This window comes from Neolamprologus brichardi, chromosome 14 (genome assembly GCF_056152115.1).
Source record: "Neolamprologus brichardi isolate AB-2024 chromosome 14, ASM5615211v1, whole genome shotgun sequence".
NCBI classification, from domain to species: Eukaryota; Metazoa; Chordata; class Actinopteri; order Cichliformes; family Cichlidae; genus Neolamprologus; species Neolamprologus brichardi.
The window spans coordinates 15,786,754-15,805,308 of record NC_142117.1 but is presented as its reverse complement, the minus strand read 5'-3'; the positions used below and the strand labels follow the sequence as shown (position 1 = coordinate 15,805,308).

The 18,555-nt window shown below is 40.3% G+C and overlaps 1 protein-coding gene across 2 annotated transcripts in view; it reads right to left on the bottom strand.

Moving 5' to 3' along the window:
- Positions 1 to 13,872: 13,872 nt before the first annotated feature.
- The window catches only part of dscamb (Down syndrome cell adhesion molecule b), a 131,973-nt gene continuing 127,290 nt past the window's right edge, over positions 13,873 to 18,555 (bottom strand). For both annotated transcript variants that reach the window (XM_006799833.2, XM_006799834.2), the window contains exon 33: positions 13,873 to 15,226. In XM_006799833.2, coding sequence (XP_006799896.1) covers positions 14,724 to 15,226 — 503 coding nt within the window. In that variant the 3' untranslated portion in view covers positions 13,873 to 14,723. The remainder of the gene's footprint in view (positions 15,227 to 18,555) is intronic.

The following is an 18,555-nucleotide window of genomic DNA, read 5'->3' as shown; positions in this document are numbered from 1 at the left end:
ACCGAAGCACATCACACAAAACACACAACTCTAACTAGCAAGTTGTCAATCACTGATGCTTTTCTAAAAGAAGATGTAATTTTTTTCCCATGCTAGCGCCATCGCAATACGGACAGTGATGCCAGAATTTTGACTGGTTAATCAACCACTTTAGTTCAATCAGAAAAATGTGATATTCCATTTTGTTTAAACTGTTAAATGGCCATATCTAGTAGATCAAGCACGGGCGGTCAGAGGCTCAACAATTAGCAAATGTTCGTAAAATGCAACAGCTAGCACAGCAATAGTGGTACGTGCGTAAATAGTTGTATTCGACCCTGTCAAAGTTCAGCACTAAACAAGTAAGTAAAATAAATTGTACTAACAGAAAAGTAATGATGAATATAAATCTGCTAGTTTACCATTGTTTCCGTTTTAGCATACTGATGTTAGCACTTAGCTTAAATGCACTTAGCTTAAATGCACTTAGCTTAAATGCACATTAGCGCCTGCCGAACCTGTATTATGGTAACAGAGTTATCAAAGTTTGTATAATGGCAGTGTGTCGTAGAAGGTGAGTCATCATTAAACAGGTTTATCTGTGATTTGACTATTTCTGCTGGCCGCATTGTGCTGCTGCGACAACTTACCAGTTAAATAACAAATTCACGACTGCCCTTATGCACTAAATCTTCTTATTCTTAGGTAGAAGCTGAAGAGAATAAGCTTGTCGGGGGTTTAAACCTGCAAAGCTTATGAAGGTCAGTGGTAACCTTTGCACCCCAGGGAATTGATCCTCACTGCGGATCGGCTTTGTAAGCCTAGGGGGATTAAAGTGCTGAGACAACAGCTACTATTTTCTTATTGTTATTAACAGAACGAATACTAAAAGAAAGGGCAACCATTGTATTTTAATATTTAGCTGTCTAGAAAAGCTGTGTATATTAATTACATTTTTGTGCCTTGCTTATGTCCCATGTACCTGCTAACAAATCAATACAAAGCATGTTTGGTGACATCGCCAGGCTTACTTAAAAGCAGCAGTGTGGATGACCTTTGTGTTTTCACAAAAGGTCACTGTGTTCTGGAAGGACTCGCTGCAGCACCCTGTTTGTTTTATTTTCCACCTGATACCTATTAAAAAGCTCCCTGCCAAGTCATCCAAAGGCCCACAGAGAACAGTAGTCCTCCCAAGGGCCAGACTCTTGTTTGTGTTTGTCTCTCCTAATAGAATTAAAATATGGCATTATCATATGGAGATTGTGTTCTCGTTTGGCATTATGATAAGTCCCTCTCTTCTCCTCTGACAGTAAGAACAAGAGGATGACGACTGTGTCATCCGTTGTGGGTTCTTCGTCCCCTGACATTTGCCTCGAAGGTGTGCTACTCTCACCTACAGTAGAAACAGCTCTGTGTTCTCCAAGCAGGGTTGTACAATACAATAAATGTTAGTAGTTTTAAAGTCACCAGAGTCACCCTTCTTTGTACTTTACGCACATAAAAGATTAAAAATAGTACAGCAGGGATATGTACTCACCAGCCTCTTCATTAGCATACCTGTTCACCTGCTCATTAATGCAAATATCTGATCAGCCAGTGACTTAGCAACAAATCAGTGCATTTCGACATGGCCTGCTGGTGTTGCCAGGGTCTTCTTTTTTACTGACGTGTTGGGGAGGCAGTATGACGCACAAGGACGCTTAGAGAATAGACAAGTTGGTGAAGAAGGCTGGCGTGGGGATTGGTAGAACTGCACACTCATTGGAAATTGTGATGGAAAGGTGTACAGAGAAGAAGGAATGCCATATTTGAAAACAACAGTCATCCTCTCCACAGGAGTTTGGTTGATCATAAAAGTAAATTAAGCGGTCACCTTATCAGATGATAAGTACTTTAGGACAGAATGTTTTAGAAGATCTTTTGTTTCTACTGTCAAGAGATTTTATAATGATATGTCAGGACAAAAGATTCATGACCTGATCCCCACACTACCTCCCAGCAGTAACAACAGTTGAACCATTTATACTCTTTAAACTGTTAATTTATTGAATTGATCTCTGTGTGTAAGCAACTGGACACCTGAATATCCTGTAGGAGATGAATAAATCTTTATCTTCTTATATTCAAGACGACCTAGAGCGAAAGGCAACTCAAATAACCACTAAATCCAACCAAGATACGGAGACGAGGATGTCTGTATTTTTTGTAAACTCTCTTGTAATGGTGTAAGGGATTGCCCACCAGTGTTTACATGCTGTAGCCTACCTGACTATTGTTGCTGCCGTGTCTCTTTATAACCATGGCTGCCAATCCAGCAGGATAACACGCCATGTCACAAAGCTCAAATCCTCTCAAATTAGATTAATTACCAAGACACTAAGTTCAGTGTGAACACTATGGTAATGCATGCACTGAAATAAGGATGAAATTTTCCACGTGTACTGAGAATAGAACAGTGAAACTCACTGTGTGCCTCCTGTTCCTCCTATAGAGACAAATATCACTCCTACAGAAACCAGAATAAATCTTGGAGCATTTTTCGTACCCCTTAGAGTCCGTAAAAGTAGCCTGTAAATGTAGACGCATTCAAATAAACTGGTTTCTGTGCTTTTGTCCCAACAGCCACAGACATCAATTTCACACTACAATGTTACTGATAATAATTTATCAGCCATGATCTTATGAAAACTGACATTTTCATGATTGGTTTATGCACTGCTGTGCACTTTGCATGCCAATGTATTACCTTGGAAATGGTAAATGGTAAATGGCCTGTATTTGTATAGCACTTTACTAGTCCCTAAGGACCCCAAAGCGCTTTACACATCCAGCCATCCACCCATTCACACACAGGTGATGGCAAGCTACATTGTAGCCACAGCCCCCCTGGGGCGCACTGACAGAGGCGAGGCTGCCGGACACTGGCGCCACCGGGCCCTCTGACCACCACCAGTAGGCAACGGGTGAAGTGTCTTGCCCAAGGACACAACGACCTAGACTGTCCAAGCCGGGACTCGAACCAGCAACCTTCCGATTACAAGGCGACCTCCCAACTCTTGAGCCACGATCGCCCCATAAATCAACCAATCTGCTTTTTTCCCCGTAAATATGTGTTTTAACAACATTATAGAAACATAAAATCTCACACATTGTTATAGTGAGATGTGGTTAGTTGTTCAGAGATAAAGACATTTCTGCACGGTAGTCTTATGCTCCCCGGAGATGTGGAGATGAATGATTCCACTCAGTTTGATTCATTAAAATTGCATTAGTCATTAGTATCCTGTCACACCAACAGTAACATGAATCTGATCTAATCGAGTGAGCGTGTGTGCCTGTGAGCATGATGTGAGGAATTTCGCTGTCAAATACAACGAGCCCTCTGTCTGTACCAAAGACTGATGCTTCCTCTGGAATTAGCACAATTATCATTTTCACTTCTAACACTCCACCAGCCAGTTTTCCAGCACAAAGGACCAGTAAATACCTAATAAGGTATTTTCCATCCAAAGTTGATTTCTTTTGCACGTCAACGTTCTTCCGCTGGCAAATCTCGGAGCGAGACGACAGGAAATTGAGCGCTGATGGATTAAAGCTAAACTTGCTTCTCACACTTCAGAACAAAACAAAAATTTCTCCGTCTCTCTAAAAATCTGAGTAAAACTTGATGTCAGAAACAGAGACAGGTGCCTGAGGAGTTTTAGTTAATGGTTTCATATGACACACACCTCTCTGTTGTTCTGAATTTCTTGGTCTACCTATTGATGGTTATAGATATGAAGCCCTTCATAAAGCTACAGAAGTTCTAGGCAGCAGCTTTCAGTTCGGGTTTTAGGCGTAAAACAACACAAAAGTTATACGCAGTTTATTTTAAAGTACACCTGACAGTGTGAGGAACTTCAAGTTCATACAGTTTATCTTTAACCTCCTAAGACCTGAACTCTTTCATGGCATGCATTTTTAATTTCTCTTTGCTAGTTGAACTGATTCTGACCTGATGAATGTAAAAACAAAGAATTACAGCAGATCCACAAATTAGGACATTCGCTTTAAATTTCGATAGAACAGTATATATATAATGTCCTCGTAAGTGGATATCAGACCCTTGTAGAGCAAAATTTTGTATTTTGGTCTAGACAACCCAAAATGTGATGTCCACATATGTGGACGCCAGGTCCTAGGAGGTTAAAGTTCAGTATTGCGGTGATCGGACCACCCAGTGGTCTTTTTTAAAGATGTTTTCTTTTGGGCATTTGCTCCTTTATTAGACAATTAAATAATAACCTCGCGCACACTGTCTCACTTACCATTATTTTATTAAAACACAATATTTCAGTCCAACAGACCTTCATCCGGAACAAAAGAACATCGTGCACGCAATCGCTCCCATCCAACAGGCAGTATTCAGTCATCCAATTAGGGAAAACTGGCTGTCAAAACAGATCAAACGTATATGCTGCTAATTAGATGAGACTAATAAAAACATCTGCCTCTAAAAACAAAACAAAATAAACCACTTGTATTAATTTAATTTATTATAAACATCTATTTAGCAGTCTATACATGATTTGGATCTATAAAAAATCACAAGTATAAAGTTTGTGCATATCAATACTATATACATTCCTTCCTATATTCGATCATGTTACTCTTACAACAAAATGCAAAAAACGGCTTGTGCAAACAGTATATCGAGCTGAATGCTCCCTAACACATTGAACCATGAAGGGGCTAGAACACTATATTTACAGAAAAACAAACATGACTGATGGATGCATCTGTTGCCACGTTATACACTTTGGTAAAAACATTCAATAGAAAAGCTCCAGCTGGCACAGATTCGAATGTGGGCCGCTGCAGTAGATGTCGTAACAATATGAGCACCACAGAGTACCTTTGCTATAACTGGGAAGCATTTTGTGAGTCTTTGTTTTTGTTTGCCACTCCTCATTCAACGATTCTCTTTTTCCTCCCAAACCTGATTCAAACATAGTTCAGAGCCTCAGCTGATTCACACATTTTTGATTTTGTTGTCAAATTTATTTATTTTTCTTTAACTTTTGGCAATTTTTTAATATTTCAGACATCTGTATGTACAGGTGCACATGCCAGACCATGGCCACAACTGCAGCAGGCGCAGCAGTGACACTTCACATTTCTGAAGCAAAGTGGCTGTCTGCAGTAGCGTGGCTCTGACTCACAATAATGCTTCTTCTATACACATCATACACACAATTGACTGTTTTCATTTATCCAAGGTAGCTTTCTCCAGGACGTGGCCCTCTATGCAAATAGAAGTGTGAAAGGTCTTTAAAGCCACCCCGGCTGTAAATGAACAATTAAAATAAAGTGCACACAGAGTCAATGAGCGTACCGTTGAGCTGGCTGAAAGACCACCAGTGTGGCACAACTTGCAGGACTGCAGACTGAAAACAGACAAGCTGAGCAAGCTTGTACCCTCTTTCAACGAGAAGTGCCAAAAATTGACTACGCTGCTGGAAGCCGTTCTTTTCTTGAATAACAACACCAGAAGGAAGAGGCCTTTTCACATACATACAGGAGGTGAAACCCCTGGAAGAGCAACCGAGGCAGACAAAACATGAAATAATCAACTTCTGTACATCTTTACTTTACTCCAAATCACTGAGACGCTCTTTTCATACCAGTCATATTACTGACCTGTTATCAGTTAGCCTAATTTACTGCATAATGTTCTCCCATCTGTTTTTGTTTATTACAAATTCAAATTCTGCCCAAGAACCAACCTTTCTTTGTGATTTGTTGCTGGCATCAGATTCAAAATGAACTAATATGTTTTATGAAATAATAAAATTGTGTATTGAATGTGGCCAAGCCATTCCAGACGTGTGTCTGATATCCATCTGGTGGTGTGATTCCTGCCTCACCATAATCAGTGTTGTTCACGTTGCTGTGATGCCACAGCTTTAGGACTTTGTCAATCACGATGTGGTTTCTGGAACAAACAGTAAGCTTTTATTAAATAATTAGAACATTTACTTTGCATTTGCATTATATGCAGGATTGGCAATATTAAGGTTGTCTTTCCATGTTTAGCATCATGCTAGTTTGCTAGTGGTAAAGGTACAGTAGAGGTAAATAAAGTAAGCGGTCACATTTGGTATTTTAAAGGAAAATTTAAAAGAGGAAAAAAACCGCTGTGAACCAATTTCTGAAAAGCAAAAAGTGACACCTCACACTCGCTGTAGTGAACTATAATTTCCCATCTTCATATTTGAATACCGTCCTAGAAACTTTATCCCCCGGCAGTGCTGCTGCTCCACTGACCCTGTGATTGTGAATGAACCCCAGAAACCAGCTGCTATTTATACCCGCTTTTTTCTCATTAATGAGACTTCACCTTTGCAGCTACGAAATCCACCTCAAAGGAATTTTTTCAATGATGGCAAATTCACTATATACTGTACTCTAAGTAGACATTTTTCTAGTAATATTATTGAAGTTTATCAAATACATTATATCTGTTGGGGGAAAAATAAGTGCGTAAGTGGGAAACAAATAACTTGTGCACTTTTCTATCTTTAACAATTTTTAAGTGAAGGGAAAGAACATCACAAATACGATTGGACCTTTGTTTGCACAGGCGGAGGTTTTAAAAGCAAGCCTTTTCAGATTAGTAAAGTGACTTTAAAATGTTTTGTGTATATCAGAATCAGAACACTTTATTAATCACTAAGGAAATTATGTAAATGCTCACTGTGTAGTCGGCCTTTCATACACACAGCTTACTTGCACTGAAATCGCTCCGTGTGTGAATTAGAGCCTGCCTGCTCTCACAGCAGTTTGTGAATCAGTCATAAAGATGCAGTAGTTAGTTTCCTTTCAGTGATCTTGAATTTGTAAGCAAGTAATTGTTTTAATAGGACGTACGTGTGAGAGCAGGTATGTTTTTCCAGAGAGAGCTAGGTGGTGTGTGTTTGTGCACAAGGACACACATCATTGCATGTGAGAGTGGGTAAATACATGTTAAACAACATGGAAAACTGTGCAATTCAATTCAGTTCAATTAAGGGTTGTGATGTTTCACTCGCTGACAGGAGGTTGTTGCAACACACATTTGCGATTATGCAAAGTTGCACTAAGTGATTATACACATTTGTAAATCTTATTTTATGTTTGTAGATCATATCGTGGTTATGTGAAGTAATTTCTCTCTACATAATAACACGATCAGCAAACCATTTGGTAGCAGTTTTGGCACTGCGGGCAGGTGTGAAGTCCTGCCAAAGAAGGAAACCAGCATCTCCATAAGGTTCGTCAGCAGATGGATGCATGAAGCGCTCTAAAGTCTCCCAGTGTGTGGCTGCGTTGACTTTGGACTTGATTAAACACACAAACAAACTAACACAACAGATGATACAACAGCCCAAACAACCACAGACTGCACAAACTTCACACTGGAGTTCAAGCACCTCATATTCCTCCAGACTCTACAGCCTTGCTTTCAATATGAAATTGAAATTTCACTGTCATCTGTAAAGAGGACTTTGGAAAACAGAAAAACAGGTCAGTTCCTCTCAAGGCTGCCATCATCACTGTTGCTTGTGCAACTTTTTCTTCCACACGTTTCCCTTGCAGGCAACCTTCCATTAATATTATTTGATACAGCATTTTGCAAAAAGCCAGCTTTTCAGGAATCACCTTCCTCACCCTCCTCACTGATGATCGTTATCTGGACAAGTGTTGGATGGTCTTCACCATGACTGAGGTTGGGGGTATTGAACTATACTGTGAGAAATACAGTATTTATAATGTTTTATTAGATACCAGATTTCTGATTTTCATGGACTATAAGCCATAATAATCCAATTTAAATCAAAATGCTTAAAGTTCTTCATTTTACAAATAATTTTAATTTTAATTCTTTTAATGCCCCCAGAATACCACTTGGGATCTTTCAGGATAGCTCCTGGAGAAGACTGCAGTTTACATCAATAGTCAGATGTCACATCTCATAGATGCTAAGGGAAAAAAACATCAGCAGTGTGAAGCTTTGAGTTTCTGTGCTGCATATGTTGTAGAATTGATGTAAAATTGGCTCCTACAGAGTGTTATTGGTGTCTGAGCTTCTGCATATGCCTCAGAAGCTCATAAAATTACAACAGTTTACATCTGTCTGCACTTGAAAGGAAAAGACTGCATTAATAACTATAAAACATAAATCAGTTGTTAAACTCTTACATATGGAAATAAAACAGTAGAAATCAATAGAGATGCTTTTATCTAATACAGTGTCTGGCTCAGTTAGCTTTATAGTTAAAGCTAAAAAGTGCTGTTCATGAAAGGCTCTGCTGAGTAAGGCCCCTGTCCACACGTGCGTGTGTGTTTTGGGCAACAGCTTTTTCTCTGCATCCTGGCCTTTCATCCACACATCAGTGAGAACAAAGATTTTTGTAAAACTCCTTTAAGGTTGAAGATTTTTAGAAAGTTCATCTCTGCTTTTAAACTAAGGAAAACAAAGATGTTTGCCTGGCCCTGCTGCATGTGTGCACCTGTTCCTCCTTGTATCGACAGCAGACTTTGCTCTTGTTTTTAATCTTTTGATTTGCTAACATTTCTGTACAGTTAGGATTATACCACCACCTTTTGCTCTGGCTTGATAGAATTTTTGGCATTTTCATCTGAATGAAAATAGTTTTCAAAATAAAAGCAGAAATCTCAGTTTTCTAAAAAATACCCATGTATGTATTGTATAAGTGTGACAGATCTATGAGGTTTTGTTGATTTGTGGTTTTTTGTATATTCACTCATCTTCCACTGAAGTGTTATGGGCACTTCAAGTAGCCTTTGACTTGAGGGGACAGTAAAGTAAATTTGTGTTAAATATCACTCCAGATGTGAGTCTGTGTAGTCATGAGACACAGTAAGCACACATTATTGACAACATGCCTCTCTCGCAGACCACCATGATTAAATTATGAAGTATGATGCAATTCTCCGAAAGATTTGCAGTTGTTTGGGTTGCTGTTGTTGTTGAGGAGCATCTGGATTTTGCTTTTAGACACCAGCTACACTGATACATTGATACCTTGATCTGAAGCTCATTACATGATATATATAATGATATAGCAGCTTCAGTGTTAGTGCTTCACTCGAGTTTATAAAGCCTCCTTATTGCATGACTCTTTGCCAGTATCTAATTAACTGTGAGCAATTACAAGAGCTTTTTACAACATCGACTTGGCTTAATCAGACCATCCATCACTTAGTAGTCGATAACACAGGATCTCTTCCTTTAGACAGATCAATATTGTTCAAACATTTGCAATCTGTAATGTTTTACATGACAGTATTAAGTTTTTCATTATAATAACAGATATTTGACAGGGATCATAGCTATCAAACCAACTAACAAACTTCTTCTATCAGCTTGTGTCCTTGACTACAGAGACTACCTGAGCACTCACTTCTTTTCTTTGAACTATTCATTTTCCAGAGTCGAATGATTGTACACTGTACCACTTAAATCACTTAAAACTTTTTATAAATGGTTCTTATGGTTCTACATGACATGAGCAAGGTCTACAAACTTCGATTTACAGCTCATGACTAACTACTAGTTGCAAGGCTTAAGTCTGCCATGAACAGGAAACTGATGAGCAAAAAAGTAGCACCAAAATCGGCACCTTTAAGTGAGTGAAATTTGCAGCTGCCCACATGGTCAAGACAAATGCATACTGGAGAAAAATTTTATGCCCAGAGTTATGTTTGGAGGAGTGAAGGTGAGGCTTTCAAACCTAAGACCAGTGTACCAGCTGTCGAGCATGGTGGCGGTAGCATCATGCACTGGGGCTGTTTAATTGCCAGAGGTACAGATGTTGGAGGGTTACCTCCAAATCCTTCAACTTCCCCTCAAATCAGCAGCTAGACAGTTGAAACTTAGATACAACTGGTTGTTCAACCATGTCAATGATCTCAAACACACATCAGAACTGGTTTTGGAATGGATAAAGCATGCTAGCGTTAAGCTTTCCCAAAGCCCTGACCTCAACTCTATTGAAAATTTGCATTATTATTAACCATGTCTTTAGCAGGAAACTAACCAGTCTAAATAAAATCTACCATATATATAATATTCAATCCAAACTTGTTGATTGCTACCAATAGTGTCTGGTCGTGGTGCAACTTGCTAAGGGACATTTAGCAATGTCTCATTATTGCTGGTGTATGTATATTTTATTTTTTATTTTTTAATCAGTGTGAATTAGAGAATAAATTTAAACTTCTGCACTCAATTATTATTTTTTTAGACCTTAAAGGTGTATGCTCTACAATCCTTCTACCTCAGAACAAGAAGAGCTCAAAGAAATGATTGAAAGCCCAAAATTACCATGAACTTCATGTCCACGATGAGGGTGTGTAAACATCTGAAGTGTATTTGTTGGCCTACAATTCCACAGCTAACTCGTTAAGTACTGAAAGCCCACTGGTTTGCTTGAGATGACAAAGGGAACCCATGTGAAATAATCTTCTTGTCAGAAAAATACTGTGCTCTTCAAGTCCTTCACTGAAGACAAGGACAGACGCTGCAGGATCAATACAGAGGCAGAGCAGAGAGATGGAGGTCAAGACTGAGAAGAAAATAATGGGCCTTGGAGAGAAAAACACAGTGAGAACAATCTGAGAACTCTGGGGGAATTTCCTTCCGTTTCATGCTCTCTAAATTGCACCCCTGTCTCCTACCAACTCTTAAGGCACCTCATTATGAAATCCACCTGGGAGCTCTCTTGACTGTTCCTAACCTCGTGTGTTCACTGACAGTGCACATCATGCTATGGTATCCTCCTAGGACAGTTAGAAGAAATCTACTAAAAATCTGCACCACAGCACACAAGGGCTCCTTCTGAAAATTAGCAGTCATACAGTACAGCCTCATTCCCGTGGGAGAGGTCTACTCGGTACAGCAAATTCTGTTGCTCAAAATAAACAATATTTTTTCCCACAAAGTATACCCACATATTGAATCTGAAATTTGTGCACACAAAATTATTCCGCAAGCAAGCTAGCAGAAAAGTAAGAGATAAGTAAGAGATAAATGGATAGAACATCTAACTAAACTAAAAGTGTATGCATAGTGTTGGTTAAAGGTTACTTGAATTCATATAGCAAAAGAAAGAAAGGTTACAAACCACTGCACTACACTTTTAGCTTTAAAACCTCCTCATCCCGTTCCACTATCTCAGAGTTTCCCTCTGTGGCTGCTGAGCGTGGTTGGAGGTGTGATAATGGCCCACAGCCAGGAGGCAAGTCACACACTAACACCCCAGCCCTGCTTCTTCCTAATGTATGAGGGCAAGTGAACAGGCATGAAGTATTCTTGGTGTGCAGGTGGGCAATCTATCTTTATTATAATACCACACACCAGCGAAGGGAGTCCACAGGTTTAAAAAAGAAACTGCAATTATTGTCATTCGCCCACGGTGCTAAATTTGATTTCCAGTGTGACCATTTCCTTGCAAACATTTATAGCAACTGCATGAAGTTTTCTTGGTAGCTAATTTCAGAGCCTGCAGCAGATCATTTTTGTGTTGCACTGAATGGACAAATGTACGCACCATAAAGGGAAGAATAAAACAGCAACAGAACAACTTGAAGCAACTTCAGCTGCATCAATTTACCACCAAGGATTAGCATAGTGTGTGTGTGTGTGTGCGTGTGTGTGTGTGTGTGGTTATTCATTGGGGTGCAAGCAATCTTTTCCCAGCTTCTGCTGTCTCATCCACATTTGGGGCACCGTGGGGATCACTGTGACAGTGTAAACCTGATCTAGCCCCCAGTGTCAGCGCTGGCATGAATAATTCACAGTGCTCAGGGTGGCGTGCTCCTGCTGCAAATGGCAGACACACACGCTGGAATGGATGCTGGGTTGCCCTTGATGTTTCTCTCCAGGTTGTCACAAATAGTTTTGGTGCTGAACCATCCTTTTCCACCTCCTCCAAGTCCACACGCTCACTGCTTGTTTTCAGCAAAAGGACTCGATTCAGTGACTGCACAGTGCCATCTGTTGATCAAAACCAACGCCGAGCATCCACACAAGCCTGTTTTAATTAATGCTTGTGCCATGCCAAGGTTGTTCTTCACTGTTACATGCTCCCCGCTGGCGTGTGGACACACTCAAGAGAACGATTCATTGCATTCAAACAACTTCTACACACCAGTAATCCTTTGTAAAACGTGACGTGTTTGTTTTTTAATGATGTGTGTATTTTTGTGCTTCAGCTCAGTTTTTGTGGAGGCTTATGTTGATGAGAAATGTTTCGACAAAATGAAAAATAAGAGAATAATAATAAAAAAAAAGATCTTTAAAGATTTATTTAAAGTGGTTTTGTGTTACTTTTAGTTTAGTGTACTAAGCCTACATTTCTACAGGCAGATATCTCTAAATTGCATATTGCCATGACATGATGTATGTATGGATTTCACAGTAACTGGTAATTCACACAAAATTGGGAATAGTTCAGGTTAATAATGGACATCAAGTGCCGTCAGATGATCGGTGTTATGGTTCCACTGTGACATCGGACAGTCAGCCGATCAATGCAAAAGGTAAACGTTAATTCAGGTTTTTTTCTGCTGTACGAGTATACAAATGAAGCAACTTATGGATTTGTTTCCAGATATCATTAAACCTTTCATCTCCTACTTACTTGTTAATGGTTTTTCAACTTTTTCCTTTGCAGTTTAATTGTATTTTGTACTGCCTGCAACTTTTTAGATGAGGGTCTTTTCCTCAAATGGCGATGGCTATATAAATATCTTACAAACTCCCAAACTACAACTATCCCCAAACAAAATAAATTAACTCTGGGAGGAGTTGCAGGTTTGATACTGCACAGCTTCCAGCCAGAAGCCTAGACCATGTCTGACAGATCATACTGGGGAACATGTGACTCACTGGGACCTCGACTGCAACCTCTGTGGGTCTTGGACTGTGGTTTTGAGTTTTGAGATGTTTAGTTTCTCTAGTTTTGCATTTTTCATCAATCTTATTCTGAAATGTTGTTTGCTGTTCTCTTTATATTTGGGTTTGCTTTCCTTACCTCAGGTATCTGTGCCTTTAGTTCTTTGACAGTTTTAGTTGTTAGTTTGTGTATTTCCTGCCTCTCTCAGTCCTGTCACCGTCTGTTTACCTTTTGTCTTTGTGTAAAGTCTGCATTTCTGCTCTGTTACTTCCTGTTTAGTTGTGATAGTCTCTTCTTCTGTGTGCGTTGTGTTCAGTTTCCAGCTCTCCCAAGTTGAACGGTTTTGTTCTTTTTGACAATCTTGTCACGGCTGCAAACACCCCTGCACCCGGTGGACCTTTCCCTACCACACGTTTCACTTCTAGTGAAACTTTCCATTAATATTTTCAGCAGTCAACTTCTGTGGCTTCGATGCATTGTTCCCCAATGACAGCTGTGTGTACTGAACTATAGTGATACAAGGTATTTACACTGTCTGAATAGTAATTTACTCACACTGGAAATTAAACATTTTAATAATTTAAGATACAGGATTTCAGATTTTCATTAACTGTTAAAACAAAAAACAAAAGGTAAAGGAAAGTTTACCTTTTTAATTAGAAATCTATTTTGGATGCACTAGTGTTTGGATTTTGCACACTAATGCATTTCCAGGAACAATCTTCAAAGTAAAAAACTTTGAAGATTGTCAAAATGATGTTAAATATGCAGAAAATCAGGCTGCAGCCATCAGGAGGTCATTGATCAAACCTCTTTTAGATATTACCAGATATGGCTGCCGTTTTTTGGTAAATTAGGAAAGTAGGTGGAAAGTATAAGAACAACCAGGTTAAAGAAAAAGGAGGGATATTGATCTTTGGAAATATAAATCAAACTCAGATGTGTGCAAACATGACTAAGGACTTTATTAACCAAATCATTTTCCCCATAATATCCACAAATAAAAGTGATCTCTTTATATATATTCACATTGTATAATTTCATAGTGTGACAAAAATTCTCTTTCTCTGTCTCTTCTTTTTTTTTTGGGATGTCCAGCCATTCCTATTAATTGTCATTGGATCAGTCGCCATGCAGTCGTCAGAAAGGTTGAAAAACATTACGATTGGTCAGCATTGGCGGTCACGTCTGGGGTCTCTCCTCTTCTCCTCTGTTGGCTCCTTGTAGTGCTAAAAACCCCCTCAGTTTCCCAACCACAGATTTCATCACACTGCGACAATAAAACAAAAATAAATTAAGAAAGCAACGTTCTCCTGCAGAGTCCTCCTCCCTGTCCCTTCTTCTTTTTTAAATATTTTCTGTTTTATATAATAATAGTAATAATAATAATGACTATAATTGTCCTTGATATAAATTCAATAGTATTTTTTTCTCTTTCTCAAATTTTAAATAAATCATTTTGGCAATCCTCATATTTTGTCACTTTAGAATAAAAGAATATTCAAGTAGAAAATAAAAACTGTGAGAGAAAATTTCATCAGAAGAGGAGCGAGGCGTGAGAGAATGAAAGGTGTGAAAGCAACAGAGAAGAGCGAGAGAGGAAACAAAGAAAAGAGTGAAAGAAAGAAAGACAGACTCAAAGAAAAGCATCCACTTCAGACGCATGTCAGAAACAGCTCTATATACAACAATTTCTGTTGTGGAAAACTGTCCGTCCTGTGCCTTTTGTCTGCCTCTTGTCTTTCCTCCTCCAGTGTGTCTGCAGTAGTCCTGTTGTCTGAAGCAGTCCGCTGTGTCCCAGTGTTATACCAGAGTGTAAGACTTGGCATAGGGGTTGTTGCTCTGTTTCAGGTGTCCTCTGGAGTCCAGCAGTGACTCCTGGGAGGTGCTAAGCTTGGCAGCCTGTGCTTGGGCTAGATCTCCTGAGGAAGGGACCTCTCCCCGGACCTCACCACGGGCCTCTCCCCTCTCCCGGACATCCCTGTGTGGGAGGGTGGAAGCAGTTCCTGGCTGCCACTGCTGAACCTCCCTGGGTGAGGGCACTTCCATAGGGGTGGGTTCCATGGGAGGTGGCCTCTTCAGGGTACGGCTCCTCTGGGGCTCCAGGCAGGTCTGACCCATGGCTCCTCCGCCTCCTCTTGTTTCCCCTGTAGCACCGGCACCACTTCCACTTGCTCCAGCACCACCTCCACTGCTGCTGCTGCCACTACTGCTGCTGACGCCCCCACCTCGGGCTGGAAGAGGCACGCCGCGGTTCAACAGGAAGTCCATACGGAGGTAAGGCGGCAAGTGGACCAGCTCTCCTCCTGGGAGGTGACACACAGGAGACAAGCAAAAAGACTAAAAATGCTGTCAGCTTCTAAGGTGTTTGTGAAACTAACTAATGTCCCACTCATAGAGGCCTAAAGACCAGTTGGAGACTGCATGGCAACCACTGGTTAATGAGAAACCACAGCAGGAGGATGCTTGCTAATACTATAAAGTGGTCACAAAGAAGTATGCAGCGCTACACCCTAACCTCCTTGAGGTTGCTTGGTTGCTTGCAGATTGCTGCAGTTGCCCACAGTTTGTACTGAAGACACTGACATGTCTGGAAAACACCTTCGTCACTTACTCACCAAGCAGTAATGAAGAAGTGAGGACTGCAATGGAGTTGCACCTTTTGAATCATGTTGATTTCAGTGGTGAGGCTGTGAAGGTGAATTGTTCTCCAAGTCTGGCTGGTGCTAGATGGTTAGTTAGAGAGTGTTTGCAGACAAATCTGTGTTTTCCATGCAAAGAATCTGGTAGAGACCAAGGTGCAGCACCCAGGGTTCCTGTGACCAATTTCACCCAGAAAACTTCAGCAACTACTCACCATCTGTTTCGGGGAATGCATATTCTTCTCTAGAGACCGGAGGTTGCCAGTGGGGTTACCAACCTTGGGTAGCTTTCTTTTTCCCTGCCCATGATGGAAATATCTGTCTTTTCTATCTCTAGCTGCTAAATGCTCAATTACATAGATTCTAACGGTTTTGGGGGACGAGACAGTTTATAATGGGTGTCAGGATGTTTTTTTAAAATCATTTAGCTTCTGTGTCTGGAGGAAATGCTAAGGCCAGTGGGACTAATGAGTAGTTATGTTATGCACCATAAACCAAAGCAATGAGGTGAAAGCCATTAAAATGCTCTGCAGAGCTACTGGCAATAGAGTCGGGTGATAATTCTCCTTGGCTTCTTCGTCACTTACAAGATTACACGCAGTCATTTGCTGATTTGCTGAAGATATCGATTTGGGAAGCATTATTTATTGTCAGCTATCAGGGGTATTTAAATCAATCTAAGGCACTGCTTCAGTGAGGAGGAAATAAAGAAATCTTTGAGATATCATTTAACATAAGCTGATTTTAAGAGATGCCTCTGCTTGCCCTGAAACAGTGAAGCTACTTTCTGGGCTCCCTGCTTGTTCTTCCTTCCCCTCAGTTTAAATTAATTGCACAGAGCCGGAAAAGAAATCTATATTTAATTCACATTCACGCCGGTACATTTTCTCACCTTGGGCCCCTCTCGGGATTATGATTCACGACTATTATTTTAATGTAATACCAATCTTCGCTATGTGTGAATCTATTTAATTTAAGAGTTGGTATTGGGAAAAGAGTGCAGGAGATAATGTAATAGGAAAGTGAATATTACAGTGTTAACATTGCCATCATTGTCAGGGACGGATGCAGTGATGCAGTGGCTCTCTCCTCTTAAAGCGATGAAGCTGAGTGATGGCCTTTGTCTCTGCCACCGGCATATATGTATGACATTCATTCATTTGTCAATTTGCACTTTTCTCCCAGTGTTTCACTGCAGGAATGAGAAGAACCTTCAAAGGCCCGTGGACACATAAAGCAGGTCAGATTTAATATCTTGACCGAGTGATAAACTTTGACTAAATGCTGTCCCGTCAATCGTTAAATAATCCTCTGAGGTGTTGGATTAGGAGAGGCGCTTTGGGTTCAGCGCGTTTACTGCTATTGTATCCATTCTACTGAGTGGATTACATGTTTAACACAGCAAACAAGCCAATCTCAAAAGAGCGTCAGGTTACCAGATTGGGTGCTCTGCGGCGAGATTGAACACTTGATGAGCTGAGCAGCACCTGCACTGTTTCATTAGTCATGGAGCGTTTATGTTTCACGGGATCAGGGATCAACATTTCAACACGTGTACAATTTAACGCTAAAATAACATTTTCAACGCATGCTCTCTCTCTCTCTCCCACGCACACTGACACACTCACATGTACTCGGCCCACACATGCACAGAAGTATACGCTATATGTAGACCCACACTTCCTGCCTGCACAGCATTAGCCGAGGTCATGTTTGCACTTTCAGCCCAACGTGACCTTGGAGAATGGATTTCTGGGTTCACGGGGAGAATGAATAATTTACTGTGTTTCATAACAAGCCCTATTAGTGCCACCAAAGATGATGAATGAGGAGGAGTGTTAATTGAATTAAATATAGATTTAAGTGATTCCGTGGGGGCTCATTAGAAATGTGGTTTGAAAATTTATCAGCCAGTAAATTTCTGATCGTTCAGTAATGGGGCATTATGTGTAGCCACGACACAACCGCAGCTCTCTGCCAAACACATTAATCTGTGCAAGTGTCTGTTGTTTTATCGCTGTAGTCTTCTGCAAAGGATATTATGTGTGTGGTTAAGGAAGAGCTACGCACAAAATATTTACAAGCTGATTGTGCTGATTGCTGCTCATGGCCTCATAAATCCAGAGGATTTGTTGCAAAGGCCCAGTGGAGAGCTGCACCTTTGACCCCTGCATGGACAGGTTAGGTGAGCTCATGTCACTCAGGTGTAATAGAGACAAATATAGGGTTGAAGTCAGGTCATTTACCCACAGTCAAGCAAAACAACCTCCACACTGGGTCTGTATTTTTTAGAATTTACAAGTGTGGAGATGTTTTAAATGAGCTGTCTGGCATTTTGGGAAAGTCACTCTCTTCTAAGAGCTTGTTGGAAAGAATGATACTGCTGTCACATCTTTATGGCTACACCTGCAGAAGCAAGCATGACATGGCATTAAAAATGTCTTTTAAGAAGTTTAATACGGCAGCGGTCCTGGGCAAGTGCACAACATAAGTGATGAACTACGCCTATCATCCAGTTTCCATGCTCACCCGTGCTTTGGATAGCACTATTTCCCTGTAATTGGACTTCTGTTGGTCTTTGAAAACATTTAAACTCTCATTCAAGAGGCTTTTTCAGCCCCAGGTAACTGTCCAGGAAGGTCTTCTGGGGACTTTCTCCTTTTGGAGATGATCCTGAAGGGGACACGTCATCACAAATAAAAGAAGTCCATTCCCTTCTTTTTTCAAGCTCTCAGGACTACCGTGACCTGGGTGACAGAGATCCTGCATCCACATATTCAACAGTAATATGCATACAATGTTTCTAAATAATTTTGGCCAGATTGGTTAATGTTTTGCGTCTCTCTCTCTGTACTCTACATGACAACTTACTAATAAATAGAGCTTTGATAAATCTTTGTTAACTGTAAACTTCCAGAAAACCATGTAGTCATTTTATAGTCCATTAACTGCAAAGGCAGCAAAATACACAATGCTTATACAGCTAAAAAAGC